General features: G+C 43.6%; 2 protein-coding genes and 1 pseudogene across 8 annotated transcripts in view; 2 read left to right on the top strand and 1 right to left on the bottom strand.

Annotated features, from left to right (window-relative positions):
* Positions 1 to 16,859, bottom strand: part of DST (dystonin) — a 435,873-nt gene extending 419,014 nt beyond the window's left edge. For all 6 annotated transcript variants that reach the window (XM_074348964.1, XM_074348971.1, XM_074348950.1 and 3 more), the window contains exons 1-2: positions 16,664 to 16,859; positions 16,061 to 16,095 (exon numbers count right to left, since the gene is read on the bottom strand). In XM_074348964.1, the coding sequence (XP_074205065.1) occupies positions 16,061 to 16,095; positions 16,664 to 16,844 (216 nt within the window). In that variant the 5' untranslated portion in view covers positions 16,845 to 16,859. The remainder of the gene's footprint in view (positions 1 to 16,060; positions 16,096 to 16,663) is intronic.
* LOC105083888 (nucleophosmin-like) lies at positions 2,134 to 3,665 on the top strand (annotated as a pseudogene).
* BEND6 (BEN domain containing 6) overlaps positions 16,218 to 26,661 on the top strand; it is a 58,053-nt gene continuing 47,609 nt past the window's right edge. Inside the window, exon 1 of one of the 2 annotated variants that reach the window (XM_074348972.1) lies at positions 16,218 to 17,693. The gene's annotated coding sequence lies outside the window, so the exon portion shown is untranslated. The remainder of the gene's footprint in view (positions 17,694 to 26,661) is intronic. The other variant, XM_010973920.3, reaches the window with a different exon arrangement.

Below are 26,661 nucleotides of genomic sequence, written 5' to 3' on the forward strand. Positions count from 1 at the left end.
GGCTGTAAAGGGGAGGGATAAATTGGAAGTTGGGGATTAGTAGACACAAACCACTATATACAGAATAAACAACAAGCTGTTTAATTACTTCTTGATGCAAGAGTTCTATTCTCTTTGTAAATGACATCAGTAAACATGATGAAATGTATTGTTTTCTCTAAAATCTACTGGTAGCTCTCAGTCTCAATCTATTTGGTTTTCAAGATAGAGGGAAAGCCAGAAAAATCTGGAGAATGATGAGACTGAACAAAACGAAGAGAAATTGTTTTCAAATGACAAAATATTGAAGTTAGATTCCTAAAAATTCTGTGTAATGATCAAAGAGATGAAATCTTCAGTATTGTGTGAGTTATATGTAACCATACACAACCCTACCAGAATCATCTCACTAGATGGCAAAATGTTATGAGATTTTCCCAAAAGGAAATAAAAGGAGAAAAGCAATGGGCTTCAGGTGGAGGGGGACAGACTGATTAAAAACACACTGCGGTTCTGGTTACAGTAAATTAGGACAAGCACATGCCTCCCACTGAGCGCAGCTACATACCTGCACAGAGCGCACTGAGCAGATTCCGAGGATTCTGAAAAGAGTCACGAGGGGCTTGAAGTTAAAAAGCTAGAACTCTAAGGACCACCAAACCAGTGATGAGTCTCCATGTTTGACCTCCAGTGTCCTCCAGACTGAAGCCCAGAGCTGGGCACGGAGGCTTAAGCAGAGGCAGCCCCAGGAGCACCTCCTTATTCTGTCTTGACGAGTGAGGAAAGGAAATCTTCAGACTCAGAATGCAGGAATCCCTGCTTTTTCTCCTCTGAGTTCTCTTAAGCCCCAGCCCTCAATCAGTCCCACGGGCAGTGACATCAGAAGTCCACTGGAAGTAAAACCCTTAGGAAGGAGATCTTCCTCTCTGGCCCTAAGAAAGTGGACAAACTCCCACTGCTTTATATTGTTGCTCCCTCTTCCTGCCACATGGCCCTGGATGCAAACATATCCCTGAAGTGTGCAACATAACAGAAGAAACCCCAGCTTTCTGGCTGGCTGAACACAAAAGGAACCTGAAAGTACTACCAACCTTACAGAAATTAAAAGGAGTAAAAGAGAATCCTGTTAAGCCAACAAATTAAACAATTTAGAGAAAATGAACAAATTTCTAAAAGGCACGAATTACCAAACTGACTCAAGGAAAAACAGAAAATCTTAATAGGCATATACAAAGTAAAGAATTTGAATACCTTTCTTTTAAATTTTTTAAAAGTTTTTTTGGGGTTGTGGGGAGATAATTAGGTTTATTTATTTATTTATTTATTTATTCATTTATTTATTTTTAATGGAGGTACTGGGGATTGAACCCAGGACCTCATGCATGCTAAGTGTGCACTCTACCACTGAGCTATACCTTCCCTGCTGAATAGCTAAATTTTATTTTTATTTATTTATTTATTTTGAATACCTAAATTTTAAATTGATAATTTAAAACATTCCCAAACACCAGCTTCAAATAGCTTCACTGATGAATGGCATCAAATATTTAAAGAATTAATACCAATAATTCACAAACTCAGAAAATACAGAAAAACTCAAAGTGGACTGTAGTCTACATGTAAGAATCAGAACTGTAAAATCTCTAGAAAAAAAACAACAGAAAATTTTCATGACTTTGGGTGATACAATGTTCTCAGATATGACACCAAAAGAACGATAATAAAGGAAAACAACTGATAAATGTGACTTATTAAAAGTTTAAAATTCTTGCACTTAAAAACATACCATTAAGTAAATGAAAAGACAAACCACACACTGTAAGAAAGCATTTGCAAATCATGTATCTCTTAAAGGACTTGTATTCAGAACATATAAAGAACACTTACAACTCAATGGGAAGACACAGAACCAATTCGAAAATGGGCAAAGACTAGCCCTGGTGTGATTCATCCTGTACCACTGTTCCCTGGAACAGTAATCAAGTACCTCTCCGCCTGCTTTCCCGCCTAAGTGTGTGCCACCATCCATGGAATGCTACCACCACTCAATGGACATGGACATGAGGCCCCCTGGGGCCCCAGAACTAGCTATTTTGTTGTGAACTAAAGGCCAACAAAGATTATCACTTTAAGGTGCATAAAGATGAAAATGAGCAACTATCTTTAAAAATGGTCAGTTTAACCTTCCTACACTGTTGATGGGAATGTAGTCTGATACAGCCATTATGGAAAACAGTATGGAGATTCCTCAAAAGACTAAAAATAGACACTGTATGATCCAGCAATCGCACGCCTGGGCATATATGCGGAGGAAACTTTAATTCGAAAAGATACATGCATCCCAATGTTCATAGCAGCACTATTTACAATAGCTAAGACATGGAAGCAACCTAAATGTCTATCGACAGAGGACTAGATAAAGAAGATGTGGTATATTTATACAATGGAATACTACTCAGCCATAAAAAAAGAATAAAATAATGCCATTTGCAGCAACATGGATGGACTTGGAGATCATCATTCGAACTGAAATCAGCCAGAAAGAAGAAGAAAAATACCATATGACATCACTCATATGTGGAATCTTAGGAAAAAAAGACTTTTTTTTAAATTTACAAAAAAGAAACAGACTCACAGACAGAAAACAAACTTACGGTTACTGGGGGAATGGGGTGGGAAGGGATAAATTGGGAGTTCAAGACTTGCAGATACTAACTAATACATATAAAACAGATAAACAACAAGTTCATACTGTATAGCACAGGGAACTATATTCAGTATCTAATAATAACCTATAATGAAGAAGAACATGAAAACAAATATATGTATGTATATGTATGACTAAACTATTATGCTGTAATAATACCAGAAATTGACACAACATTGTAAACGGACTATACTTCAATTAAGAAAAAAAAAAGGTCAGTTTAGGGGCTGCTGCAAACAACGAATTGCACACTGTTGAAGCAGAGGCAATGAATTATGAAGGCATCTAAAGTAATACTGGCAACTTTGATAATATCTTTACAGCTAATGGTTTCCCCTGGGTACTTTGAAAGAACACCACCTACAGCCTTAAAGGTGAATTGTGGTTCAAGGCCTGTGCATATTTGTGGGCAGCACGTAGTAGCTGTGGAGGAAGATACAGAGTAAAAAGATGAAGAGGAGGAGGAGGTGAAACTTCTAAGTGTATCTGGAAAGCAGTCTGCCCCTGGAAATGGTAACAAGTTTCCCAGAAAAAAGCAAAACTTGCCGCTGATGAAACAATGATGATGATTTTGATGATAAAAAAGCTAAACAGCTCCAGTAAAAAAATCTATACGAGATACTCAAGCCAAAAATGCACAAAAACCAAACTAGAATGAAAAAGACTCAAAATCATCAGCACCAAAATCAAAAGGTCAAGAATACTAAAAAAAATGGGGGGGGGGGGTAAAAACCCTCCTAAAACACAGAAAGGACCTAGTTCTATAGAAGACATTAAAGCAAAAATGCAAGCAAGTATAGAAAAAGATGGTTATCTCCAAGAAGTGGGAACCAAACTCATCAGTTATGTGAAGAATGGCTCCAGATCACTGGCCAGGAGGCTATTCAAGATTTCCTGCAGTGGAGGAAATGTCTTTTAAGAAAATAATTTTAATAGTCTGTTAAAACCTTCCACCTTATTTCATTTCAATAACAGCTGATACCTGGCTGTACTTTTTTAAATTGAAGTACAGTCAATTTCCAGAGGAAACTCTAATTCAAAAAGATACATGCACCCCAATGTTCACAGCAGCACTATACACTGCACAATAATCTCTACTCTCAGATGATATGTGTTGTACACCTGGAAAATCCAAAGGGACTCCACTAAGAAGTACCACAAACTGTAAAATAATTAAGTAGGTGAGACGATTACAAGATTAAGATAATGCAACCAATAGTTTTCATGTACAGAAACTGTAAATAGAAGATATGATGGAAAAGAAACACCCACTTTTAATCACAAACAAAAAGAAAATACTAGAAATCATCTGAACCAAAAAAGAGGACGACAACCCATTATGAAGCCTCAATAATTCAAAGAGACCGTTTGGAGGGCCATAGGATAAAACTTACCAGAATGGAAGTATATAGACTTCTGCCAACAGGACTCTATTTCCCCCACTCCCTGTGACTTGCTTTGGCCAAAATAACATGTGAACAGAGGCAGAAGTACCAGCTGAGAGCCTAGACCACAAGAGGCCTCGTGCACTTCCACCCTTGCTGCTTTTGGAACCCGAATCTACCCACACATGAGCCAATCCGGGTTGGCTTCATGGAAGAGGACAGACCATGTCGAGACAAACTTCATTGGTCGAAGCTGACCAACGATGCACGACTGAGGGCCGGCTGTGATAAGCCAAGACTGACTCAGGTCAGTACAACTGCCCAGCTGAGCACAGCCTGAACTGCCCACCCCCAGAGCTGTGAGTAAACAGTTCCTGCCTGAACTGCTGTTCGTTGTCACAAAGCAGGAGCTAGCTGATACCCCAAAGAGGCAGACATGACTACTGGATGAATATAATGAACCAAGTGGCGGGGTTCTGTGAAGCTGTCCAGTAAGGACAGACCTCCCTTTACGCACAAGAATAGAAAAACAGTCAATGAGATTGACTCAGATCTGCTAATTGTTAAAAGTCCCTGCAGCAGAGGAATTAACTGCATGACCAAAGTGAGGATAATAGTGGAAGCTTCTCTGTAGAGTTGATTAAGGGATTTACCGAGCAGAAAGGCACGTGAAATGAAGTCAGAAAGTGCTGCCAGGCTGACACCTAGGAAAGGTTTAGGACAAGAGGTCAAGGTCAAGGGAAGCAAGAAACTCATTAAGAGCTCATGATGAGATGCAGAGACAGGCAGGTGTGTGGTCCAAGAGAGGTCTGTCAGAACTCAAGATCCGGGAGTTAGAGCAGTTAAAAGACATGATGAAATATGCACAGGTCAGATGAGTGGATAATTATAGAGCTGTACGTAGATATTTGTCCATTTCATCTAAGTTGTCACATTTCTTGGCATAAAGTTATACAGAATATTCCCTTTCCTTTTAATGTCTGTGCGTTCTACAGTTATAACCTCTCTTCCAAGTGTCATGCCAGTGGTGTGTGCTTTTCTTGATCGATCTAGCTTGATGTTCATAAACTTCGTTGGTCTTTTCCAAAAACAAACTTTGGCTTGGTTAATCTTCCCCATTGTATGTCTTTTCTTTATTTCATCAGTGTCTACTCTTATTTTTATTATTTCCTTCCTTCTACTAATTTTGCATTTACTTTTCCTTTCTTATCCTCTAGCTTCATGGAGTTGAAAATTTGTTAGATTTTAGGCCTTTCTTCTTTTCAATATAAGCATGTAAAGCAATACATTCTCCTCTGAGCATTGCTTTGGCTGCATCTCGTAATTCTGAGATGTTTTCACTTCCATTCAGTTCAAAATATTTTCTACTTTCTCTTATGGCTTCTTTTTTGATGAATTTTTTGGAGTATGTTATTTAATTTCCAAAAATTTGAGGTTTTCCTAATGCTATTATTGTTACTGATTCCTAGTTTGACTGTGTTATGATCAGAGAACATACTCTATATGATTTCAGTTCTTTAAAATGTATTGTGAACTGATTTACAGCCTAGAATGTAGTCTGTCACTGTGAATGTCATGTGTGTATGCTGTTCTAGAAATATCAAATAGGTCAAGATAGTTGATAGGGTTATTAAGATCACTTAACATCTTTACTGATTTTCTGTATGGATGTTCTATCTATTGCTGAGAGAAAGACATTAAAATCATCAACTATGATTACAAAATTGTCCATATTTCACTTTAATTATGACAATGTTTACTCCATGCATTTTAAGGCTCTGTATTAGGTATATACACATTTATGATGACATCTTCCTGAACAGTTAGTCTTTTTACTATTATGGAAAACCCCTCTTTATCTCTGGTAACACTATCTGCCTTGACATCTATTTTACTTGAAATTAATATAGACACTTCAGTCTTCTGCTTATTGTTTACCATCCTTTATGTTTTTCCATCCCTTCTCTATCAATCTATGTCTTTAAGTGCATCTCTTGTAAATAGCATACTATTTACACACTCTGATAATCTCTGTCTCTTAATTGGAGGGTTTAGCCCATTAATGTTTAGTATAATCATCGATATGATTGGATTTAGGTCCACCATCTTACTATCATTTTCAGTCTATCCCCTCTGTTTTTTCCTCTTTTGTTCCTTTGTCCCTTTCTTTGGATCATTGGTGTATTTTTTAGAATTCAGTATGGGTTCATCTATTGGCTTTGCATTGTTTTTGTTGATTTCTCTGAGGATTAAAATATGCATCCTTAACTTTTCATTCTACTTAGAGTTAATATACCACTTCATATAAAATGTGGAAACCTTGCAATCATATGGGAAGTCCATTTACTCCCCTGTACTTTTCTACACTATAGTTGCCAAACCTTGGTCATACATTACAAAACCCACAACACATTATAATTTTTGCTTTAAGCAATTATATATGTTTTAAAGAAATTAAGAGGAATAAAATTGTATTTTATATTTACTTTGGTATTTAGCATTCTGATGCTCTTGATTCAAATTTATCACCACATTTCTTATAACTAGTCAAAGAAAGACAACCAAAGCACACACATTTAGCCTGCACCTGGCATGAATGCATAAAAATACACACTGAAATTGTCCCGGTCTTTTCTCTTAAGATCATGACAATTAATGCAATACCACTTGGCACCAATTTGATTGTGAACAAAACATAAAATCAGGCACATAATACTGGTGACAAAGTCAATTTGTCACAAGATAATTCAGAATATACTTATGTTAATTTTTCAGATTACATATTGAAATTAAAACATTAAATATTAAAACTTTTGTTCAAAGTTCTCACATCAAAGTATAAAAATCTTTCCAATAATAAATTCAAATGTCGTGAAATATTTTCAGCTCATTTTAAAAAGTGCCTGAATCTGCGTATTTTTGAAGTAAACACAGGATGCTAACTAAGGCACAACTGTGAGTATGTCTGAAATAAAAAATGAAAAGCATCTGTCTCTTTCCCTTTAAAAGTAAAAGAGGGATACTGGAATATTTGAAAGTCAGAATCCATGAGAACTGAGAGTTAAACTGACTTTAGAAAACGTCAAGTATATTCACTTATTCCACAAACATGCAATGAGCATTATTCTGTACCAGACACTGAGCCAAAAACAAGGATTCAGATACTCATAGTCTTGAAGGAGGGACAAACAGAAAACCCAATTATTATGAGGAGGAGAGAGGTAAGAAAGTTTCCTGGAGACAACCTACGAACTGGGTTTGGAAGGAAGAGCAGGAGTCCGCCTTTTATGCCTGAATATTTTTTGCTTTAGTTAGGGTTGGGTGGGCAAAGAGAGAAAAGGAAGACGGAGAAGGGCTTTCTCGGTTGGAAATATCATGGACAACAACAATAATCCTAAAAGGTCTGTTTGGAGAATTACAAGAAGTGAAGACAAATGGTTAGACTAGAACCATCACCAAGGTGTCAGTACCAGGATCTCCCTGATGTCGTATTAAGAAGGTGGAACTTCATTACCGGGAAGGAAGAGGAAGTCCACTGGGCGATTTTAAGTGGATCTAAGGGAAAGCATTTAAGAATTTGAGGGGGTAAATATGGCTTCCCCAACCCTCTCTCCCTGCCCACCTCTATCACAGAAGCCCAGGAAAATAAAAGCTCATAGCCCAGGCTTCCCCTGCAGGGAGGGACGGCCTTGTAACAGTTCCGACCAGGGATGTGTAAGAAGAAATCTAACTGGAAAGGCTTCGGCCAAGATTTTGATTTCCTGATGAACACCCTTCCTTGGCTGGCTCTGCCCTTTCCCCCTCCTTCCTTCCTTGACTTTGGGCATGGCGTCTGGAACAGTGCCAGCCATCCTGCAACCACGGGGGAAGGCCGGGATTATCCCAATTACCCCAGCACTGACACACAAAAGCCTGCAGCATCTCTAGACTTCCTGCCGCCAGGGAACATTAATCCTGGTTATTAATAACCCATTTGGGGGAAAGGTATAGCTCAGTGGTAGAGTGCGTGCTCAGCATGCAGGAGGTCCTGAGTTTAATCCGTAACACCTCCACTTAAACAAACAAACAATCCAAATTGCCTCCCTCATCCCCCCCTTAAAAAAAAAAGCTAAAAAAAAATGATAACAACCCATCTTTTGTTGGGATCACTTAAATCTGAATGCCTCTCTGACTAATGGAAGTTTTAAGAATTAATTTTTATTTTAGAATGATCCTTATTAAACCAGCATGTATGGATTGGGGGTGGGGAGGCCGAGAGGTGTGCAGGTTGGAGGTGGGAGGCAGACGCGGAGAGGCTGGAACAAGTACGGGGTTTCTTTGGGGGATAAGGGAAATGTATTAAATTCTGTGATGAGATGTAGAGAAGGAACTAGTGGTTGCCAGCGGAGAGAGGGAAGGGGAAGGGGCAATATTGGGGGAAGGGATTAAGAAGTACAAACTCTCAGGTATAAAATAAGCTACAAGAATGTATTGTACATATGGGAATATAGCCAATATTTTATAATAACTGTAAGTGGAGCATAACCTTTAAAAACTGTGAATTACTATATTGCATACCTGTAACATGTAATACTGTACATCAACTATACTTCAATTAAAAAATATGATATTGTAAAATAAATACATAAATTTTTAAAAAATGGTAAAGATGGTAAAAAAAATGGGATCACAGAATTTGACATTTTAACAGATATCTACGATGATAAAAATGGAAGATTCAGTTTAAGTTCCAGATTAACTATGAATTAAGCAATTTTTGTTTTACTTGGTTAAAATCCTTCATTTCTTGGTATATCTTCATACATAGTGACAATCTGAAAATGATCTCCTTTTTTCCAATAAATACTTTAATAAAAATAAATAAATTCTGGGATGGCTGCACGACCTTGCAAACACACTAAAAATCACTGATTTGTGCACTGTAAATGGGGGAATGTATAGTGTGGGAATTCCACCTCAGTAAAGCCTTTTTAATAATTAGGCACAAGGGAATACGCTGGGACCATCAATATCTAAGTAGGAAGAGGGTCCAATGCAGGAAAAATGGGATCTGTGGCCAGAAAACAAGGCGGGGGGTTGCTTCAAGAGGGGATTGGTGGCCAAGAAAGTCCAACACAAGCATAGGTTCATGAAGTTAAAGATGGAAAGGTCTGATGTAGCAATTTGGGACTCACTGCTAAGCCAAGGGTGAGTGGCAGCAGCAGCAGAAGCCAGATGATACTAAATTGAGGAATAAATGAGAAGCGAGGAATAGGAGGTAACAGATAAAGAACCTCTCTGGAAACTTTTCTTGCCAAGAGAAGAGTATGGGGAGATGTGTGTTGTTTTCAGAAGGACATGTGATGTTTACGTGTAAGGAAGAGGAGTCATGAGAGAAGGAACAACAGACGGCTAACGGAACAGCCCCCAAGAAACAGGAATGACAAGGAATTCATGGCATAAGCATAAAATATGAGTAGGGAGGACACAGCAGTTTTTCACTGGGCTGGGAGGGAAGTTGAGGACGCCATTTAGCTTGCAGAGGCAAGAAGTTTAAGGTGCTACTACTTGATGGCACTGATGTCCTCTGTGAGTTGGGGACAGAAGTCACCGGCTGTGGGCGGGGTGGGAGGCCTGAGCATTTGAGGAGTACACAAACATTTAGAATAATTATTGTTGGCGAGGGATGCTTGAGGAAGAAGTTCAAGAGCAGGGACACATTTCAAACACTTTTAAAAAACCGTAATATATTTCGTAGCTGATAAAAAATGACCTTGTACATAATGAATTGCCTGCAAATGTATTATGCTCTGCATTGGGATTTATCATGACCACAAGGAACACACGAGCAGGTTGTCACAAATCCCTGGACATATGGTGCCTGCAGTCAAATATAACCCAGTGATGCTTGAGCACTGGACCTGAAACACACAGCACCCTGAAAGCATGCAACTTCCAGTTGACCAGTAAGCCCATAGCCAGTCACTGTCCCAGCCTCTGCAGCCAAGGCCACAAATTTTCACTCTTCCTGACAGAGAAAAAAGAGTGATCAGGCTGTTTGGCCGCAGTTGTTAGAAAAGAAATCAAAAGGCAGTTCTTTGCTTCTCTTGAGAAGGCTCACAGCAGGTGCCCTCCTAAGGCATTCAAACAAAATAATATGTCAAAGCCTCTGTCACCTGTCAAGTGGTACACGAAAGTTATTTCTATTACAGCTGGCACCTCCTTATATTTCCAGTTCGATATTCCTTCATGTGATCTCAAGAACCCTTTCTTCTAATCATATGGGTGTGTTCTGAGCGCTGAAAACAGGCGTGTATGTTCCTAAATTGATATCTATTCTCATGAGGTTCTGTTGGCCTGGAGGTTTGCTCTCAGCCCCTTTGTGTCTAGCCAGGTACTACTCAACCTGCATGCTACAGCATAAATATCACCTCCTCTTGGAAGGCTTCCCTGATCACACCAGCTAGGAGCAATCGCATCATCAGAATTATTCCAACCCTTTTGTACACGTGTTACTTGGCATTTATGCTAATTACATCTTTACCTTTACCTGCCTTAAGTTCCTAGAAGGCAGAAACCAAGTTTTCCAAGATGCCTTTTGAGCATGAAACCTGGCCTGCTACTCGAAGGGGCTTCAGAGATCATCTTCACGTTACCAGTGAGAACAGCCAGTCTGAGTCTCAGAGGCTGGGCCAAGGTCGCGCACTGAGGTAGTGGCGGAGCTGGAACCCCAAGCCAGGATTTTGAACTCTTATTCCTGTATTCATTTCATTAAGCCAGTACTTGCTATTAGCCTGGTTCTATTTTGTAATAGAAATCTTATAAAGAGTCCTTCTTAAGTCCTAAGGTTAGACAAAGATTCAGACTTCTCTGAAAAAGCTTTTGTTTCAACTTTCATCTAGATTGGACTGAAAAGGCTTAGATGCGTGGAAAAAAAAGAAAGTGAGTTTTTCCCTTTCTTCCTTTTCTTTTCTTTTGCTTTCAGCATTCTGTTTTGTCGCCATGTAGCTGGAGTCAGGGTAAATGATATGGCGGTGGTGACTCTGGTGAACAGGGTGAATTTGTCTTTTTCACAAACGTACTGGCTGTACTTGCACAGCACGGCCTCGGAGGCACCCATCACATCTGTGATTCATAGTTGGAAACCGCATAGCAGTTCAGTTACCGGAACAGAAGAAACCAGCAACTATAAAATTTCAGCCCTGACACTGGGAGTGACCTAGAAGCAATTGCCAAGGGCAGGGGCTAGTCCTCAGACCTTCTGTTACACCTACTCTCTGATATCACACCTCGCAAAGAATGAAAAACATAAATGTTTATTTTTAAAATAACTGAGGGAAGGGGGAGGGTACGGCTAAACGGTAGAGTGTGTGCTTGGCACGCACAAGGTCCTGGGTTCAATCCCCACTACCTCCATTAAAAAATAATAATAAAAATAAGTAAATAAACCTAATTACCCCCCCCCCAAAAAAAGAACACAAAAAAAAATTTTTTTAAATAAAAAAGCTAAAATAACTGAGGGGAACAAAATGAACACTATATCATGTGTAGAGTTCCACTTAAGACTGATTTAGTTAGTATAAACTAATTTAGACTTACAATGTAACTAACTCTAGACAAAGAATTTATTTACAAAGATAACCTAATTGTAAAAGACGGCAAAATAATAAACAATTATTTTCTCTAATCCACTAAATTGGATAATCCTTAATGAAAGATGCAATTTCTGTGAGAAGCTGTAAACTGTGGTTACTTTGCTGAGCATCCCTGGTTTGGTGCAGGGACTCTGGGAGTGTAGTGAGGCTGGGGCGGGGCAGGGCAGCATGGGGGTCTGTGTGGACCACCCTTTCACCCAGGATAACGTGGGTAACACTAGAAAAACCTAAAGGACTTGCCTATTGTTTTGTAAGGAATGTCTGCTAAAAATTCATTCAACTTCGCTTCTCTCCTTCATGGAGAATTTTGGGCATATGAGTCTCTGGGCTGTGAGTGACACAGTTAACCACCACCAGGCAAACAAACGTAGGCAGGGAGCTCCTGTCTCACCAAGTCCTTATCTGGCTATGTGACTCTCTGGGAACTGCTTAACTTAACTCCTTTGATCCCTTTACCTGAAACAGGAAGTGAAGATATTCACTCAATCCTCATGGACACAAAACACACTCCTCCCTCCCCTCCTGTCCAACAAGGCTTCCCTTATCCCACTGGGCTGGTGAACAGGGATCAAGTACCACTGGTCCCTCCGGGCGTCCTCCAAGGGCAGTCTGCGTAATTGTCTTCAGCCTCCCGTGGCACTCCCGAGGCTCTGTCTTGTAATCTAATGGTACCTCAATTACCCATATCGCTTTCTGAAATTTCCTTAAAACCAGGACTGCCACTGCCTGATTTCACCCCAGAAATCTAGGGTAACAGTTAAGCCTTGTGTAAAGTCACAGCACCAACATTATAAAAGGAAAAGTACATTTCTTAGAGACCCACAGACGTGGTTTCTAGACTGTGTCCCACATCAATGTGAAATCACTTCTCTTCATCAGCTGTGTACAAGGGTGTGTGTGTGTGTGTGTGTGGCACAAGTACTTTATATTCATACACAAAGCACCTACTTCTCCCTATCTGACAGGACATTTTCTCTGTCTGTGGATTGGGGTTACACTGTTGAGCCTTTGCTGGGTGGATTAATTAATAATTTCACATTCTCATGTACTATTACTAAAATGTAGAGAACTATTAAGTCCATCAAGATGAGTTTGCCAGTATGTGAAAATTAAAAGGGCTGTTGGTGGTTACGCCGCCCAAACATCACATAAATATTGCTATCATTTATTTCTAGCTCCAGGAGGAAGAAACTGAGTTGAAGAAAGGTGTTTATGAAACACTTAGTGAGGAGTAAAAAGCTAGAACCCCTCAGATGAGAGACGTGGCTTTTTTTTCCCTGCTGCAGAACTTCCCCAAAGCACACGGGGTCCTGATGCCACGGATCCGCTCCCCCCCCCCCCCCCCCCCGCCAGGGAAGTATCTCTTTCACTACCTGGGAAGAAACATTCTGAAATTTCCTGTCCAACTGGACTCCCCCCAGACGTCTGGATAGCAGAAGCAATACATTCCACCAAAAAAAAAAAAAAAAAAAAAGAACCCAGCCAAGTGCTAACTGAACTTCTTCATGTGTTCCAGGGCTTTCCCCAAGCTCCTTCACATTTCAAAATGAGTCAGCAGATCGCAAACCCATTCTCCTCACTTGACCACTAGAAAACTGCTGAAAGTGAATCATCTACTTACTGAGACTGGGATGGAGAATAGAATATTGAATGCGACTAGAAGTTGGGAGGAAAATCAAAACATTTTCTTTCATCCTTATTTTGCAGCAGCTACTGATAAAAAGCAACAAAAAGACTATCCATTATGCTGCACAAGTACTCATTTTTAATATGCTACAATCCAAAACATTCAGAGGTATTTCTCAAGGAGAAAATCCTGCAGGAAAGGGTATTTTGATAGAAACGAAGAAAAAAAAAATCCCTGTTTTCCCTAGGGGGAAATGTTTTATTTGCAGTGAACACAAAACAGTGATGATATAGGACATTCTCAGGATTTTCTCTTATGAAATAACATTCTTTGAGTAGCTTAACAAAGGAACTTGGGATAAAGGGGAACACGGGTGGCCTATCAACAAATTAAGCTAATGCTGCATTCAATTTTCTGAGAAAAAAGAATTCTAACCAAATCTATTTTGTTATAATTAATGATTTACATTTTTTAAGTTTTTAAAAATATTTTATACATTTTTTTTTTAACTCTCTTTTTTAAAGGAGGGACTGGGGATTGAACTCAGGACCTCGTGCATGCTAAGCATGCACTCAACCACTGAGCTACAACCTCTCCCACCCAGTGATTTCTGTTTCTGATGCAAAGTCTAGGGCAATTTTTTTTAAAATCTAGAAAGGTAAAATAAGAATTGGGATTCAGCAAATGTTGAGTTCTGAGCAATGTCCTGAGAATGTGCATTTTTCTTTTCTACCCAATACTGAGTTGTACTCGCCCTGGTATGGGAACTGGCATTCCTCGAGGAATTTATGACAAATATTATTACGAGCCCATGATTCAGCAGGCAGTGGGGATACAGCCCTAAACAAGAGAGATGTGGTCCATGCCCTCAAGGCGCTCACAGCAGAGCAGATGAGGTGCATACAAAGCACACACTGGATGTCAACCTGTCCCAGGAATCTGTGAAATGAGTTTCGACATTAAATAACCGCTCCCAGCCTTCCTAACCAAATGCCAGTTCATGACAAGTGCTCAACTCAGAGATAACTAAACAAGACGTAGTTCTATCTCAGTCCTCCGTCTGGACTTCAGCTGACATGCTTGATGGCTCATCTAAGAACCCATAACAGGATTTTTACTCTGGTTCTGTCATTTACGTGTACTGGACTGGTAACCTCTCAAAATCCTGAATTGTGATGTTCGCACCCAGACCATTGTTTATTTTTGTCACCTCTAAATGGGTTATTCTATTAAATGAATAGATATTCAAAAAGCATTGCTTCATAATAGACTTTATATTGTTTCCCGTAAATTTGATTTTTTTGGGGGGGGGAGAGTAATTAGGTTTATTTGGGGTTTATTTTTTTTTTTGGAGGTACTGGGGATTGAACCCAGGACTCTGTGCATGCTAAGCACGCGCTCTACCACTGACCTATACCCTCCCCTTTTCCCATAAATTTGAATTAATTAATCTAATAAAGACTTTAAAATTTTCAAAGAGACCTTCTATTTTACACATTTTTAATTCTATTTTACAATATGTAATTATAACTATCAAGTACTGAATACCTACTATAAACTGAGGGGTTTTTTTTTTTAACATAACTACTTGTCAACCCTGCCCTCCCCTACAGTCCTACTCGGTACTACTGGTCCCATTTTCCAGATGAGAAACTGAGGTGCTGAGGAGTTTAGTTTCCCAGCACCACACAGCTAGTTAGTGTAAAGCCAGGATGGAACCTCGGATTGTCTGACTGGTTACGTTACTATCTTCAGGGCCCTACGCTGAGAACAGAGTTCTCACCCCCTGGGCCACATACAGAATTACTCGTTGTGCAGCATTATAATGCTGTTATAATAATGCAGGGAGAGCTTTCAAGCAACCAGGGTCCAAAAATACATCTCGGGTGCAGTAACACATCGGATTCACTAGTGAAATGAAATGTGAAATAACTTCTCAGGTAAATGGCGAGTAAATGGAGGGTGTCTCATCTATGAAGTCTTTGCTAAGATGAGTAAACCGCACCAGCCTGGCTACCAGTAACCTCCTGGCTGTGTGAATCTCTCCCGAAAAGAGAGAAAGTCATCTCCCATCAAGTGGGGGCTGTCTTGGAAACTCAGAAACGCTGGGTCAGGGAGAGCTTGTGTTTCTTGTTTTGTTCTATTCTCCAGCCCAAACAGCCCTACAGCAGTTCCGCCCAATCGCGGCAGCCAGGTCACCTGTTCATGGAGGGATGGTCTGCGTTTGGAGAGTAAAGCCAGAAAAGATCACCACCACCGCCACTTTGCAAAAATCATCAGCTGTCCCCAGTAAAACATGGAGGGCTTTCTGGGTGAACAGGAGCCTAAAGTGAAATAAATGCATACGGATCAAATTGCTCTGCACTCTCTAAAAGCTCCTGAGCCTCGTTGGATACGCAACCACAGCCAGCTGACGGCACCCAGAAAGCTTCTATCGGTGCCTTACAGAGGCCAAAGGACCCTGAGATCCACCCCCGAGGCTAATTTCCTAAGACATGGCCACTTTCAGGGGCTGTCTTTCCCACCTTCTGGTACTACACAAGAAACCTGCTAAAACCGTTCGCTGGGCACTCATGTTGGGGAGTCGCTTAGAAAGAAACGCGGCCCTTTCGGCTTGAGGGCATCGCCATTCAACGCCCTACTGGTTTCCTAACTCGCATACGATTAATATTGTTACTCAGGAAAGAGAACTTCCTCTGACCTTGAGCGTGCGCGCTAAGTAAATTACCTCAGAACGATAGTGGTGAGATCTCAGAACAGCATCTGGGGAGAAAAAAGAAGAACGAGACTTCATTTAACTCCTTGTTCATCACCTGCCGAGTCACCGATGACTCACCTAGGGGACAAGGGTCAGGAAGGGGCGTTCTAGACGCCTCGAAGGCAGTGGGGACACCCTGCCGGGCGGGGTGGTTACTAGGCCAGCGGTCTCTAGGTGATTCCTCCGCGAGAAGTTTCAGGGAAAGTTCTAGGGGAGTTGGGGAGCGCCGGATCTCTATGCTTCACTTTCGGACCCCACGCTCCAGCCCTGGGTGGGTGGAGGGAGACTGCCGCAGCCCGGACTCCGTTCCGATCCCCAGCAGGGATTAAGCAAACTGACTCTAAGCATCTGCGTCCGTTTCTCCTCACCCGGCGCCCTACTCGTCGCGGCTACCCCAACCCCGGAGACGCAGGAGGGGGAGAGGGATGTCAGACACACAAACGCACTCGGCTGGGGGAGCGCGCGGGGATGGGGTCTGGGCGGCAGCGCGGAAAGGAGCCAGCCGCGCTTCCCTCTCCAAATCGGCTTAAAGCTTCCTCCCGGCCCGAGGAAGCCCGTCGCGGCGTGTCTTACCTCGGCTCCTTGAACGACCCGAAAAGACCGATTTCATCGGATGCCTCCCCTTCTGGAGCCTGCGGTGCCAGCAGCAGAAAAAGATGATGGTGGCGATGGTGCCCACCAGAAGCAACAAGAGGAAGAGGGCACATTGTATACTGTAGGGTCTCAGCAAGACGAGGAAAGCGGCGGCGATCATGGTGCGGGCGAGGCGGGGGCGGCTGGCGGCGGGGCTGGAGGGCGGCGGCACAGGCACCCGCGCGGGGCGCACGCGGAGCGGCGGGCACGGGCGAGCGCGGCTCAGCGCGTCATGCCCGGCGCTCGCGGCCCCGCGCCCGGCCCAATAGCTGCGCACCCGCGCCCGCCGCGCTACAAGAGTGATCCCAGGCTGCGGGCAGCACTGGCCATGACTCAGCAGACGGCGACCCGGCAGGCACTTGGCGGCGGGGAGCCCTCCCCGCCCTCCGCAGGCGCCCCCGCCCCCGTCTGTGCGCAGCCCCTGGGCGCAGCCCCGCCAGAGACGCGGCGGGCGGGGAGGGGCAGCGCTGCCGCCGCGGCGGCCACCTGGGCTCCACGCATCGTCCTGCGGCCACCGCCGGCCTCGGCATCCCCGAAGCCGGGAGCACGTGGGGCGGGGCGGGGCCGCGGCAGCCCGCGGCGGGCGGGAGTTGGGCGCCGCGGCGGGGGCTCGGCGGATGACATCACGGCCGGGCTGCGGCAGCGCGGGCGCGCGGACATGGCTGCGGCGGCTCCGGTGGCGGCCGCGGGCTGCGCCCGGGCCTGAGAGCCCAGCGCCCTCCAGCGGGGCAGCCCGCGGGGCCGCGCCGTCCCGGGGGTCACGGGCCGGGCGCCCCTCCGCTCTCGGAAACCCGGGTTGCCGCCTTTCCAGCCTCCCGTGGCCGATTGCTGGGGAGCCCGGCGATAGGGGGCGCCGCGGAGCCGGGGGGAAACTGTGAGGCGCTGGCGGGAGCCTGCAGGCGGTGCTGCCCCCCACCTCCCACCTCCCCGCGCCCCGCCCCGAGGCTGGGGCTCTGGAGGATGCAGCCGGGTGAGCTATTGTTTGCGGGGGGTTCCTCGCACGCCGAAGCCTGAGCCCCGGGCAGGGCCTTTCCTGGGCATCGGGGTCCCCCGGAACGGGAGGCCCGCCCCCTCCAGCCCCTCTGGACCCGGCGCGCTCCCCATTAGGGCACTCGGGTCTGCAGACATGAACTCTCCCACCCCTAACTTGGCGCTGTGTCGCAGCCGAGAAATGGGCACTTTGGATCCTCGTGCATCCCTGCGTTGACCATAAAGCCTTGACTCCTTTCGTGCACTTGAAGGGAGAGGCAATTTCAGATTTAGGGAACTGGCAGATGGAAGAAGTTGGAGATTGGTCTCTGTGTATTTTGAGGAGCAGTTTTTTAGGAGTGTGAGGAGATAATGATCTATCACATTCAAGACGCACACACTCCCTCTCTTCCCTCCTGCCCCCTCCCCTTTCTTCATAAGCAGCAAAAGGTATCCTGTAGTTGGCGTCCGGGAGGCTTTCCCGGGGTCGCTGGCGCAGTGCGGACGCGGGAGACGCGGCGGCGGCGGCGGCGGCGGCGCTGCAGTCGCCTCCCTGCGGCCACCAGGACACCTGGCCCGGGCTTGCTGCGGCAGCGGCCTCGGCCGGCCAGTGCTGTGCCCATCCTGCGGCTCCCAAGCCAGTGCTGCCTTTTCCTGTGTGGGGTTGGTTTTTGCTTGTTTTGTTTTCTTACTCGCATAATGAAACTGCAGTTAGAGCGGCAAGGAGCAAGCGGCATGACTGAATTTGTGCAGTTGCAAATAACCACTAAGGTGGACTCTTACTTTGGAAGACTTAGGAGATTGGAGAAATTGGGTCATAAAAAAGTAATTTGTAAAATTCAGGAGAACAGTTCAAGAATCTGACAATACTTAAGTTTTGTTACTTGCTTGTAGGATCTCAAAATCAGTGTGGTTTGCTAACAATACAAAATCAAGCGTACAGCTCTGCATAGAGGCTCAACCAGTGATGTTCTTAGGGCCTGCAACGTATTACCATGTGTAAGCATTAAAGGAAGCTCCAAAAGGCGTTGCCTAATGCATTTCTTAAATGCCAGAATCATTAAGATGGGAAACAAGAGATCGAGTTTTCTTACGTGCAACTTGTTTCCTAAAAAGAAATAAGAATTCTCTCATTCGGCTGTTCTGATTTGAAGCTGAAAGGGCCTTGCTTGCAGACTCTGTGTACAGTGAGGATGCTGGATCGGGGCGCTGCCTGCACTACAAGTCAGGTGGACTTCTTCGGTCCCTGGCACTCGGGCTGACGGGTAGAACCTCGTCGCGTGTAGGTAGCTCACAGGATTCATGATACCGCAGCCCACTGCAGTGAGCCCACATTCCCATCCGCTGTGGGGTGGTTTTTGAGGAGAGTTCCGGAGTCTGCCTTGCAGGGCACATCAGGACGGGAATTCTATACCGAATTGCCTCACAGTGGTCTGGTGGAGTAATTTAAAGCAACAGCAAAACTGAATTAACCTCCTGCAAACAGAGGGGGAGAAATAATTAACAGAAAGGTAGGAAGGTCGTCTTTACTTTCTATTTCTCATTGACTAAGGTTTGTGAGTGAGCTGAAATGGACTGCAGATCCTTGAAACACTCCACAGGCACAGCATAGTAACTAATTTGCCCCAAACTCTGCATTTATAACAACAAAAAGAAACTAAATAGCAATGATGGTTTTCTGAGCTATTACTTCAGTACACTTGTTACCATCCTGAGTCTTGCTGCAGCCATTTGTAAGTTTCAAGTACACACAAGAACATCATTTATCTCTTTTGGCAGCCAAATGCCGGACTGCCCTGCAGTCGGATTACAGATATTTCTTTTTAGATGCGTTCATTTCTGTTCTTTGCATCAGTTTTCTCAAGGATACTAGTAATAAGCAGACTAAGCCATTGAGAGAATGTGGTATTTAGGTTCCATTGTTATTTTCTGATTTGTTTGTTGCTAATTGATCATTTCCTTCTCCAAGTAATGGCATGTTATTAATTGTTTCTTACCTGTAAGTTTATGTGATGCTAATGCATTGCAGAATTCAATAAATATTAAATCAGCCAATCAGTCCTTTTCAGAATTTAATTTAGCAGAATTCATACCTTTTTCTTTCTGGTAGGTTTTCATTAAAAAAGAGTAATTGACATCAGCTCCAAGTTATACATTTAAAGTTTGGGGGTCAGGATGGAGGAGGATGGTCCACAGCCAAATCTTTCAGTCCAAGAAGTGAAAATCAAGATGGAAAGGTATATATAATGTTTTGACTTTTTATGATAGTTAGCAGTGTCACCCAAGAGAAGACAAAAGCATCGGGGAAAACAGTTAAGAGAGTTTGCTATCAGGTATGTGGAAGATGATCCACCAAGCCCTTTTACCCTTTAGAGTCTCAACCAGATTGAGAACACCCAGGAGAAACCAGAAGGAAATTAACACACTAACTTTATTCAGGGTAAAGTCAGGCTGAAGAGCATGGCTTGGGCTCAAGTCCAAAATGGCACATCTTGGTCCTTTTCCCTAACTCTGCACACCCTCCCAGTCACCCCTGAAGGACTACAGTCCTTCCCAACACAAGGGCAGGAAGGGCACAAATTCCTAATTGATGGGTTGGGAAGACACATCAGGAAGAAGAGACATCTCCATCCTAAGCTGTGTTGCGACCAATTCAGGGAGAAGGAGGAATTGCAGATGACTCATATTTTGAGCCCCAGTGCAGGAAGTTTTGGAGGAAAAGGTGACCGAGCCACACTGAGTTGCACACCCATTGCAGCAGGGGTGTCAGAGGGCATCCGTGTGAAACTGGACATCCGTGGAAACATGGGTGGAGAGGTCAGAACCAGAGACGGATAGGAGTCACCAGCATAAATTCTAGTTGAAGTCATGGACATGTACGAAATGACTAAGGAAGAGAAAGCGTGGAAAGAATGGAATCGTAGCTTCGGAGACGACATCCACTTGTAGACCGAAGAAAGGGGGAGCAGTAGCTCGGTGGGAAGTGCCCTGGTTGAGGGTCTTCCTAGAACAGAGGCACAGCCGGGGAAAGGAGGCTGTGGACGGAGGAGACCTCTGGACACCTTCCAGAGAACTGGCTCATCATAGTGGGAGAGGCTGAACCCAGACGGGAATGGGTTGGAGAGAGACCAGGGGGAAAAAAAGAGGCAAGAGGGCTGTCTACAGTCTTTGGAGAAATTTGATTCTAGAAGGCATGGGTAGAAATGCAACTGAGTAAAAGCCAACAAATGTCCTTTTGTCAGGATAGGGGTGCACTTGTCCTCACGCACCTGAGTCCCCCAGACGGTTCCTTCTGCTCTCAAGCTGCTTTTGACTCTGCAGAGTTAAAACTGACCCTGACTAGTGGTGATGGCTCCCTGCACCTGGGCTCCCTCCACCAACCCTGGCTAGCAGTGCTCAGAATAGAAAAATTTTTAAAGAAAACTAAGGAATACCTTGGAATGTAACCTAAGTTGTCCGTGAGTGTCTATTACAAACCTGCATGAATGTAGGAAATGAGTAGATTACAGACTGATAATCCCACAAAGACAGTACATTGGAATGTTACCCCCTTGAAAACAAAAAGGTTAGCTAAGAATGGCTCTCGCAATGAATTCTTTAATTGAAGTATAGTTGCTTTACAATGTTGTGTTAGTGTCAGGTGTAGAGCAAAGTGATTCAGTTATACACATACATATATATTCTTTTTCAGATTCTTTTCCATTATAGGTTATTACAAGATATTGAATACAGTTCCCTGTGCTCTACAGTAGGTCTTTGTTGGTTATCTATTTTATGTATAGTAGCATGTATATGTTAATCCCAAACTCCTGATTTATCCATCCCCACCACCCCTTTCCCCTTTGATAACCGTGTCTGAGTCTATTTCCAGTTTGTATATAAGTTCATTTGTATCATTTGTTTTAGATTACACATAAAAGTGATATCACATGATATTTCTGTCTCTATCTGACTTACTTCACTTATATGATAATCTCTAGGTCCATCCATGTTGCTGCAAATGGCATTATTTTATTCTTTTTTATGACTGAGTAGTATTCCATTGTATAAATATACCACCTTTTCTTTATCTAGTCACCTCTCGGTGGACACTTAGTTTGCTTCCAAGTCTTGGCTATTGTTCATAGTGCTGCTGTGAACATTGAGGTGCACGTATCTTTTTTGAGTTAGAGCTTTCTCTGGATAGATGTCCAGGAGTGGGATTTTTAGTGACAAGTTATTAGAAATAAATCATACTGATTTTGGACTGGTAAACTACTTGATCCTAGATGAAGATTTTTACTCTCAAAAATCAATGGCATTGAAGGAATTGGGAGGAATCGAGGAAACGTGTTGTATGCCTGTTTATTCCCAAATGGTTTTCATGACTGTCTGAGACCAGGGCCTGTGCCAACAATGTCTGTGTTCTGGTATTGAAAGGTCAAGGAGCTATGTGGTTTGGGAGAAACTACCGCATCTGCTGTAATCTTGGGGGCGATTTCCAGAGTCCAGAATCTTGGAGGGCGGGGGCCACCGCATGGATGGATCATTATTATCTTTTTAAATTCTGAGTTTTTGAAGGAAAAACAATTGTTATTTGCAATAGTATCAAATATTATTTTCAGCCACTATATCCCAGGAAAGGATTTATAATTATTTTACCATAATAAAAAACTTTTAAAATAACTTAAAGTTATCATTGTAAGAAAAAATATTGCCAACAGGATCATCCCAAATTGTTCTTTTAACATTTTGGAAATTTTAGAGCCTAATTAGGATTTCTTGTCCTACGATTTGCAAAATCCTTGATAAAGCTGGTGGGGGGAGGCGATGTTCTTTTTTGTGAGCATTACAGACTTTTCAAAAGTCTGCTGAGTTTGAGAGTTTAAAAAACATCAATAGAATTGAATTCATCTACTCTCTAATGCTTTGCAGACAGTTTTTAGAAAGTAGTCATTTATTATCCACAAGCAAATCGAATTCATTTATATAGTTTCCACATTGAGTGTGGGATTAGTCATGCAGCAAAATTCTGAGTCATTTGACCAGAAAATTTACTCATGGTTGTATGAACCGCCAGTGGAAAAGTGGAGAGCTCTTCATAAGTCAAATTACAAAGCTCTCGGAGTTATAAATCACGGAGCCGCCTTGTTCATTATGATTCAGAGAGCGTAAAGTATTTCCACCATTTCTAAAACGGGCAACTTGCGAAGCAAGTTTGAAAGCTGAAGTCATTGCTAAGTTCTTGATTAACTAATGTTTATGAATTAAATTCCAGATTGTCTTAATAAAATGACAGCAATATTTAGTAGCTAAATTATCTCCATTTCTTACAATAATGTTTTGTAGGACTTTTGCATTAAACGTTGGGTGGTAATAGATCTGTATGCTAATGCATCGCGGTGCGGAGAGCCTGAAGGAATGTCCCTAAAAGAGCAGAGGTAGCCAAGTGCACCAAGGAGCACGAGAATTGCAATGAGGAAAAGATGTTTCAATGACACACAGTTCCAGAGGGTATTGAAATTATCCCAGTGTCATGATATCCCACGGATCTAGGAACAGAAAGAAAAGCCAGTCTTAAAATGTCTTCGTGGCTCCAAAATACTTTTTGGCGTCAAATGGGAACGAGTAGCAAACAGACTAAATGAGAATAAAGTTTCTGTTTCAAAGAAGAAAGCCAAAAACCTAAAGTCTGCTCTTTCTGGCCCTGTCTCTTCTGTGGGAGTTTGTAACCAATTGATGAACAAGATTCTTGGGACCTGAAATTGTGTGTAAAACTGTGGGTCTCTTTAGGGGGACATGACCCATAGTTTTCACCAGGTTCTTAAGGAAAGAAACAGAGAATTATCAGAACCTTACACAAGTGCACAGATAACAAGGCTTCTGCAGCATCAAATCATTCTCCCACTGCATCAGCACCACATCACCTGAGTACCTCCCCTGAGACTGGGAGAAGGGGCTGGAGCACCATCAGTCTAGGATGAGCAGAGGAAGCCCTCAGCTCTAACCCACAGAGGTTCAGGGACATGTCCCCAATACACGCAGATGCCGCCCACCCTCCGACTGAGTGGAGACAGCGCGCTGTGAGTTTCCTTGTCCTCTTGCAAGATTGGGAGAGGGACAAATGAGTTCCCTCATTACCTTTCATTGGGATGTCGGTTCTAACTCTGAGAAGGGAGACCGCGTTAACTACCTAGGACCACTCCACAGGCTTCTGTCACGGGAAGAAGGGCTGACTTGATTCCTGGGCTGCCTTCAGGCCAGTTAAGTGTCCCAACTTCAATCTAGATGTTTGGCTGGATAAGCCCGTTTTTGAGCGAAAAACACTGGTCCTAAAATTTAGTCTTGAGCTCACAGTCTGCAAGGATCTCCACAGTCTTAAAGCTTAAAAGAGCGGCGGAAGGACTCCCAGAAACTATTCCTACACATCCTGGTGCATGTAGCAGCTTTCCTCCTAAATCTGCTCCACGCCACAGCTTGTAAGGCTTTTCAACATTCAGCCTTCCCCAGAGATCTGGGAACTGGATCCCGCCAGGATAACTGGGTTCCTGCCTGCGGTATGGAAGACCGCCCATCCATCCCATTATCTCTGATCTTCCACACTTGCCATGCCTTCCTCCAACTTCTCCCCCCACCATCACTACATTCTCAGGACGCTAGGTCCTAATGTCCCATCACTGGGATCATTCTGTCACACCACAAGGCTCGTTGTTTTCATCCTGTGACTTCCTCACTTCAAGTCCAGTTTCCAGGGTGTCCTGATCTCTCCATCTGGCTGGTTCTATTTCCTCCAAGTTCCCTTCTGACCCTATATGCTGGGAAGGGTTTAGTGGTAAAGCATCCACGCAGTCCACACAGAGACTTGCAACCAATGCCATTCCCTGAGGGTCCCAGATCCGTCTGGTCTAGCAGGCACTGTTCTTTGCACAATTTTGTTCTGTGGCCATCTGTAGTGAGGTGGGAACGCACCATGAGAAGATACTGCAGGGCCACAATTAGTGTCCCCCACCTCATGGTCATCTGCTGCATGGTGAGCTGTTGGGAGTCTGGGTCTTGGTGCCTGGATTCAGGGCATTAGCAGCACCCTGGGAGTTGGCTGGTATGACCACTGTTCACCTCTGCCCAACACTCAAGGGCACAGGACAACACGCTCTGGACTTCCTCATTGCGGAATGTAGTGTTGCTTCAACACGGTACCAAGGAATATTAGAGCAAGAAAATTATTGATAAGGGGGAAAGGGGCAAACCAGTTAAGATGATTTATTGAATAAATTATCTGAAATATGACTCAACAGTTAATTATGTTTAGACCTAAACTTTCTTCTTTTTTTAATTTATTTTTGGGAGGGGAGGTCATTAGGTCTATTTATTGATTTATCATTAGTTTATTTTTTATTTTTTAATGGAGGTACTGAGGATTGAACCCAGGACCTCATGCATGCTAAGCACATGCTCTGCCACTTGAGCTATACCTTCCCCCCAAACCTAAACTTTCAAGACTATTAAAGTACAAAATTAATAGAGATATTGGTAAATGGTAAACACCTACTTCATTAGGGTATGATATTAATATAGAGTGCAATGGGGCAGATAGTTCAAAGAGAAATTAGCTTGTCCTTCCACATTATAATTGATAGGATAACTTTCATATTTGAAAGTTGAATCGCTCCTGATTTTTATGCAGAGACATTGATTCTTCGCTCAGAATTATTACATTTTGTGAGTTTTTAAAATCGGTCTAAAACTTAATCACGTTCTAGAATACGGTTACTTGGAACCAAAAGGATAATGATTCCATCTGGCACTCAACTTTCAAGATGAATAGAATGTTCTCCATTAATTAAAAAAATGTTAAGTGGAAGATGATCTTACATGCCTTAACAGTTATCCTAAAACAGAACTTTTAATTGGCTCTGACTCTCCTTTCCACTTAACTCTGCATCTGCGTTTCTGATACATGGGGAAAAGGCACTTAAGTATTGGGGGTCGAGGGGAGGACAGGTAATAACAGAAGAATAGGCGAGGGGAAGACACAAAACCCGGTATTCATTAGAAAAGACTCTGGAGGCCTTAGAAGCGTAGGGCAACTTTCCCAGGGCTCCTCCAAGCTTTGCGTGCACTTTGCTGTGCAGACTCTCAGGCGGTTCCAAACGCGGCGGCAGGCTTTCCGTAGACTTGATGGGGACAGGCGACACCGTGGAGACCGTCTTCCTCGGCTCCCAGCCTCTGACGTTCGTGCCCTCCTCTGTCGATGCCCCTTCCTGAACGCGTCGAGATGACAGTGAGCCCGTCTCAGCGCCGAACTTCAGGTCAGACGGAGCCTGGGTCGCTTAGCACCTGCCTGTCTTGCCGGGTCAGGAGCAGCAGAGAGAGTCTCTGGGTCCAGATGAGGAAGCCGGTGTCTTTGTTCAGGCTGCCTTCACAAAATACCAGAGACGGCATGGTTGATAAACAACGGGAATCTATTTCACAAGCTCCTGGAGGCCGGGGGTCAGAGATCGGAGTGCCCGCCTGGTCGGGTTCCAGTAAAGGTCGTCTTCCAGGCTGCAGACTGCCGACTTCGCACTGTGTCCTCACGTGGCAGAAGGGGCTAGGGAGCTCTCGGAGCCTCTTTTATGGGAGCACTCATCCCGTTCATGAGGGCCTCCCCCACATCATGACCTAATCACCTCCCAAAGGGCCCAAGCCCTGACACCATCACCTGCAAGCGTTAGGATTTCAATGTATGGATTTGGGGAGGGACCCATTCGGACCACAGCAGCAGGGAATACGGAAACCAGGAGGATCAGTGCTGTAGCTCAGAGCAGTCAGAATGGAAACCTTACCAGCTGTCTGCCCAAAGGGAGAGGGGGCCAGGGTCCACGGGGAGCCCCAGTTCCCCCGGTTCCCTCATCTGTAAAGTGTAACTGGAGAGCGACTGGGGGGGTTAAATGAAGCGGCACAGGTTAAATGCGTAGAAGTATACCTTACACGTAGTAAGCGCTCAGTAA

This window comes from Camelus bactrianus, chromosome 20 (genome assembly GCF_048773025.1).
Source record: "Camelus bactrianus isolate YW-2024 breed Bactrian camel chromosome 20, ASM4877302v1, whole genome shotgun sequence".
Taxonomy (NCBI): Eukaryota; Metazoa; Chordata; class Mammalia; order Artiodactyla; family Camelidae; genus Camelus; species Camelus bactrianus.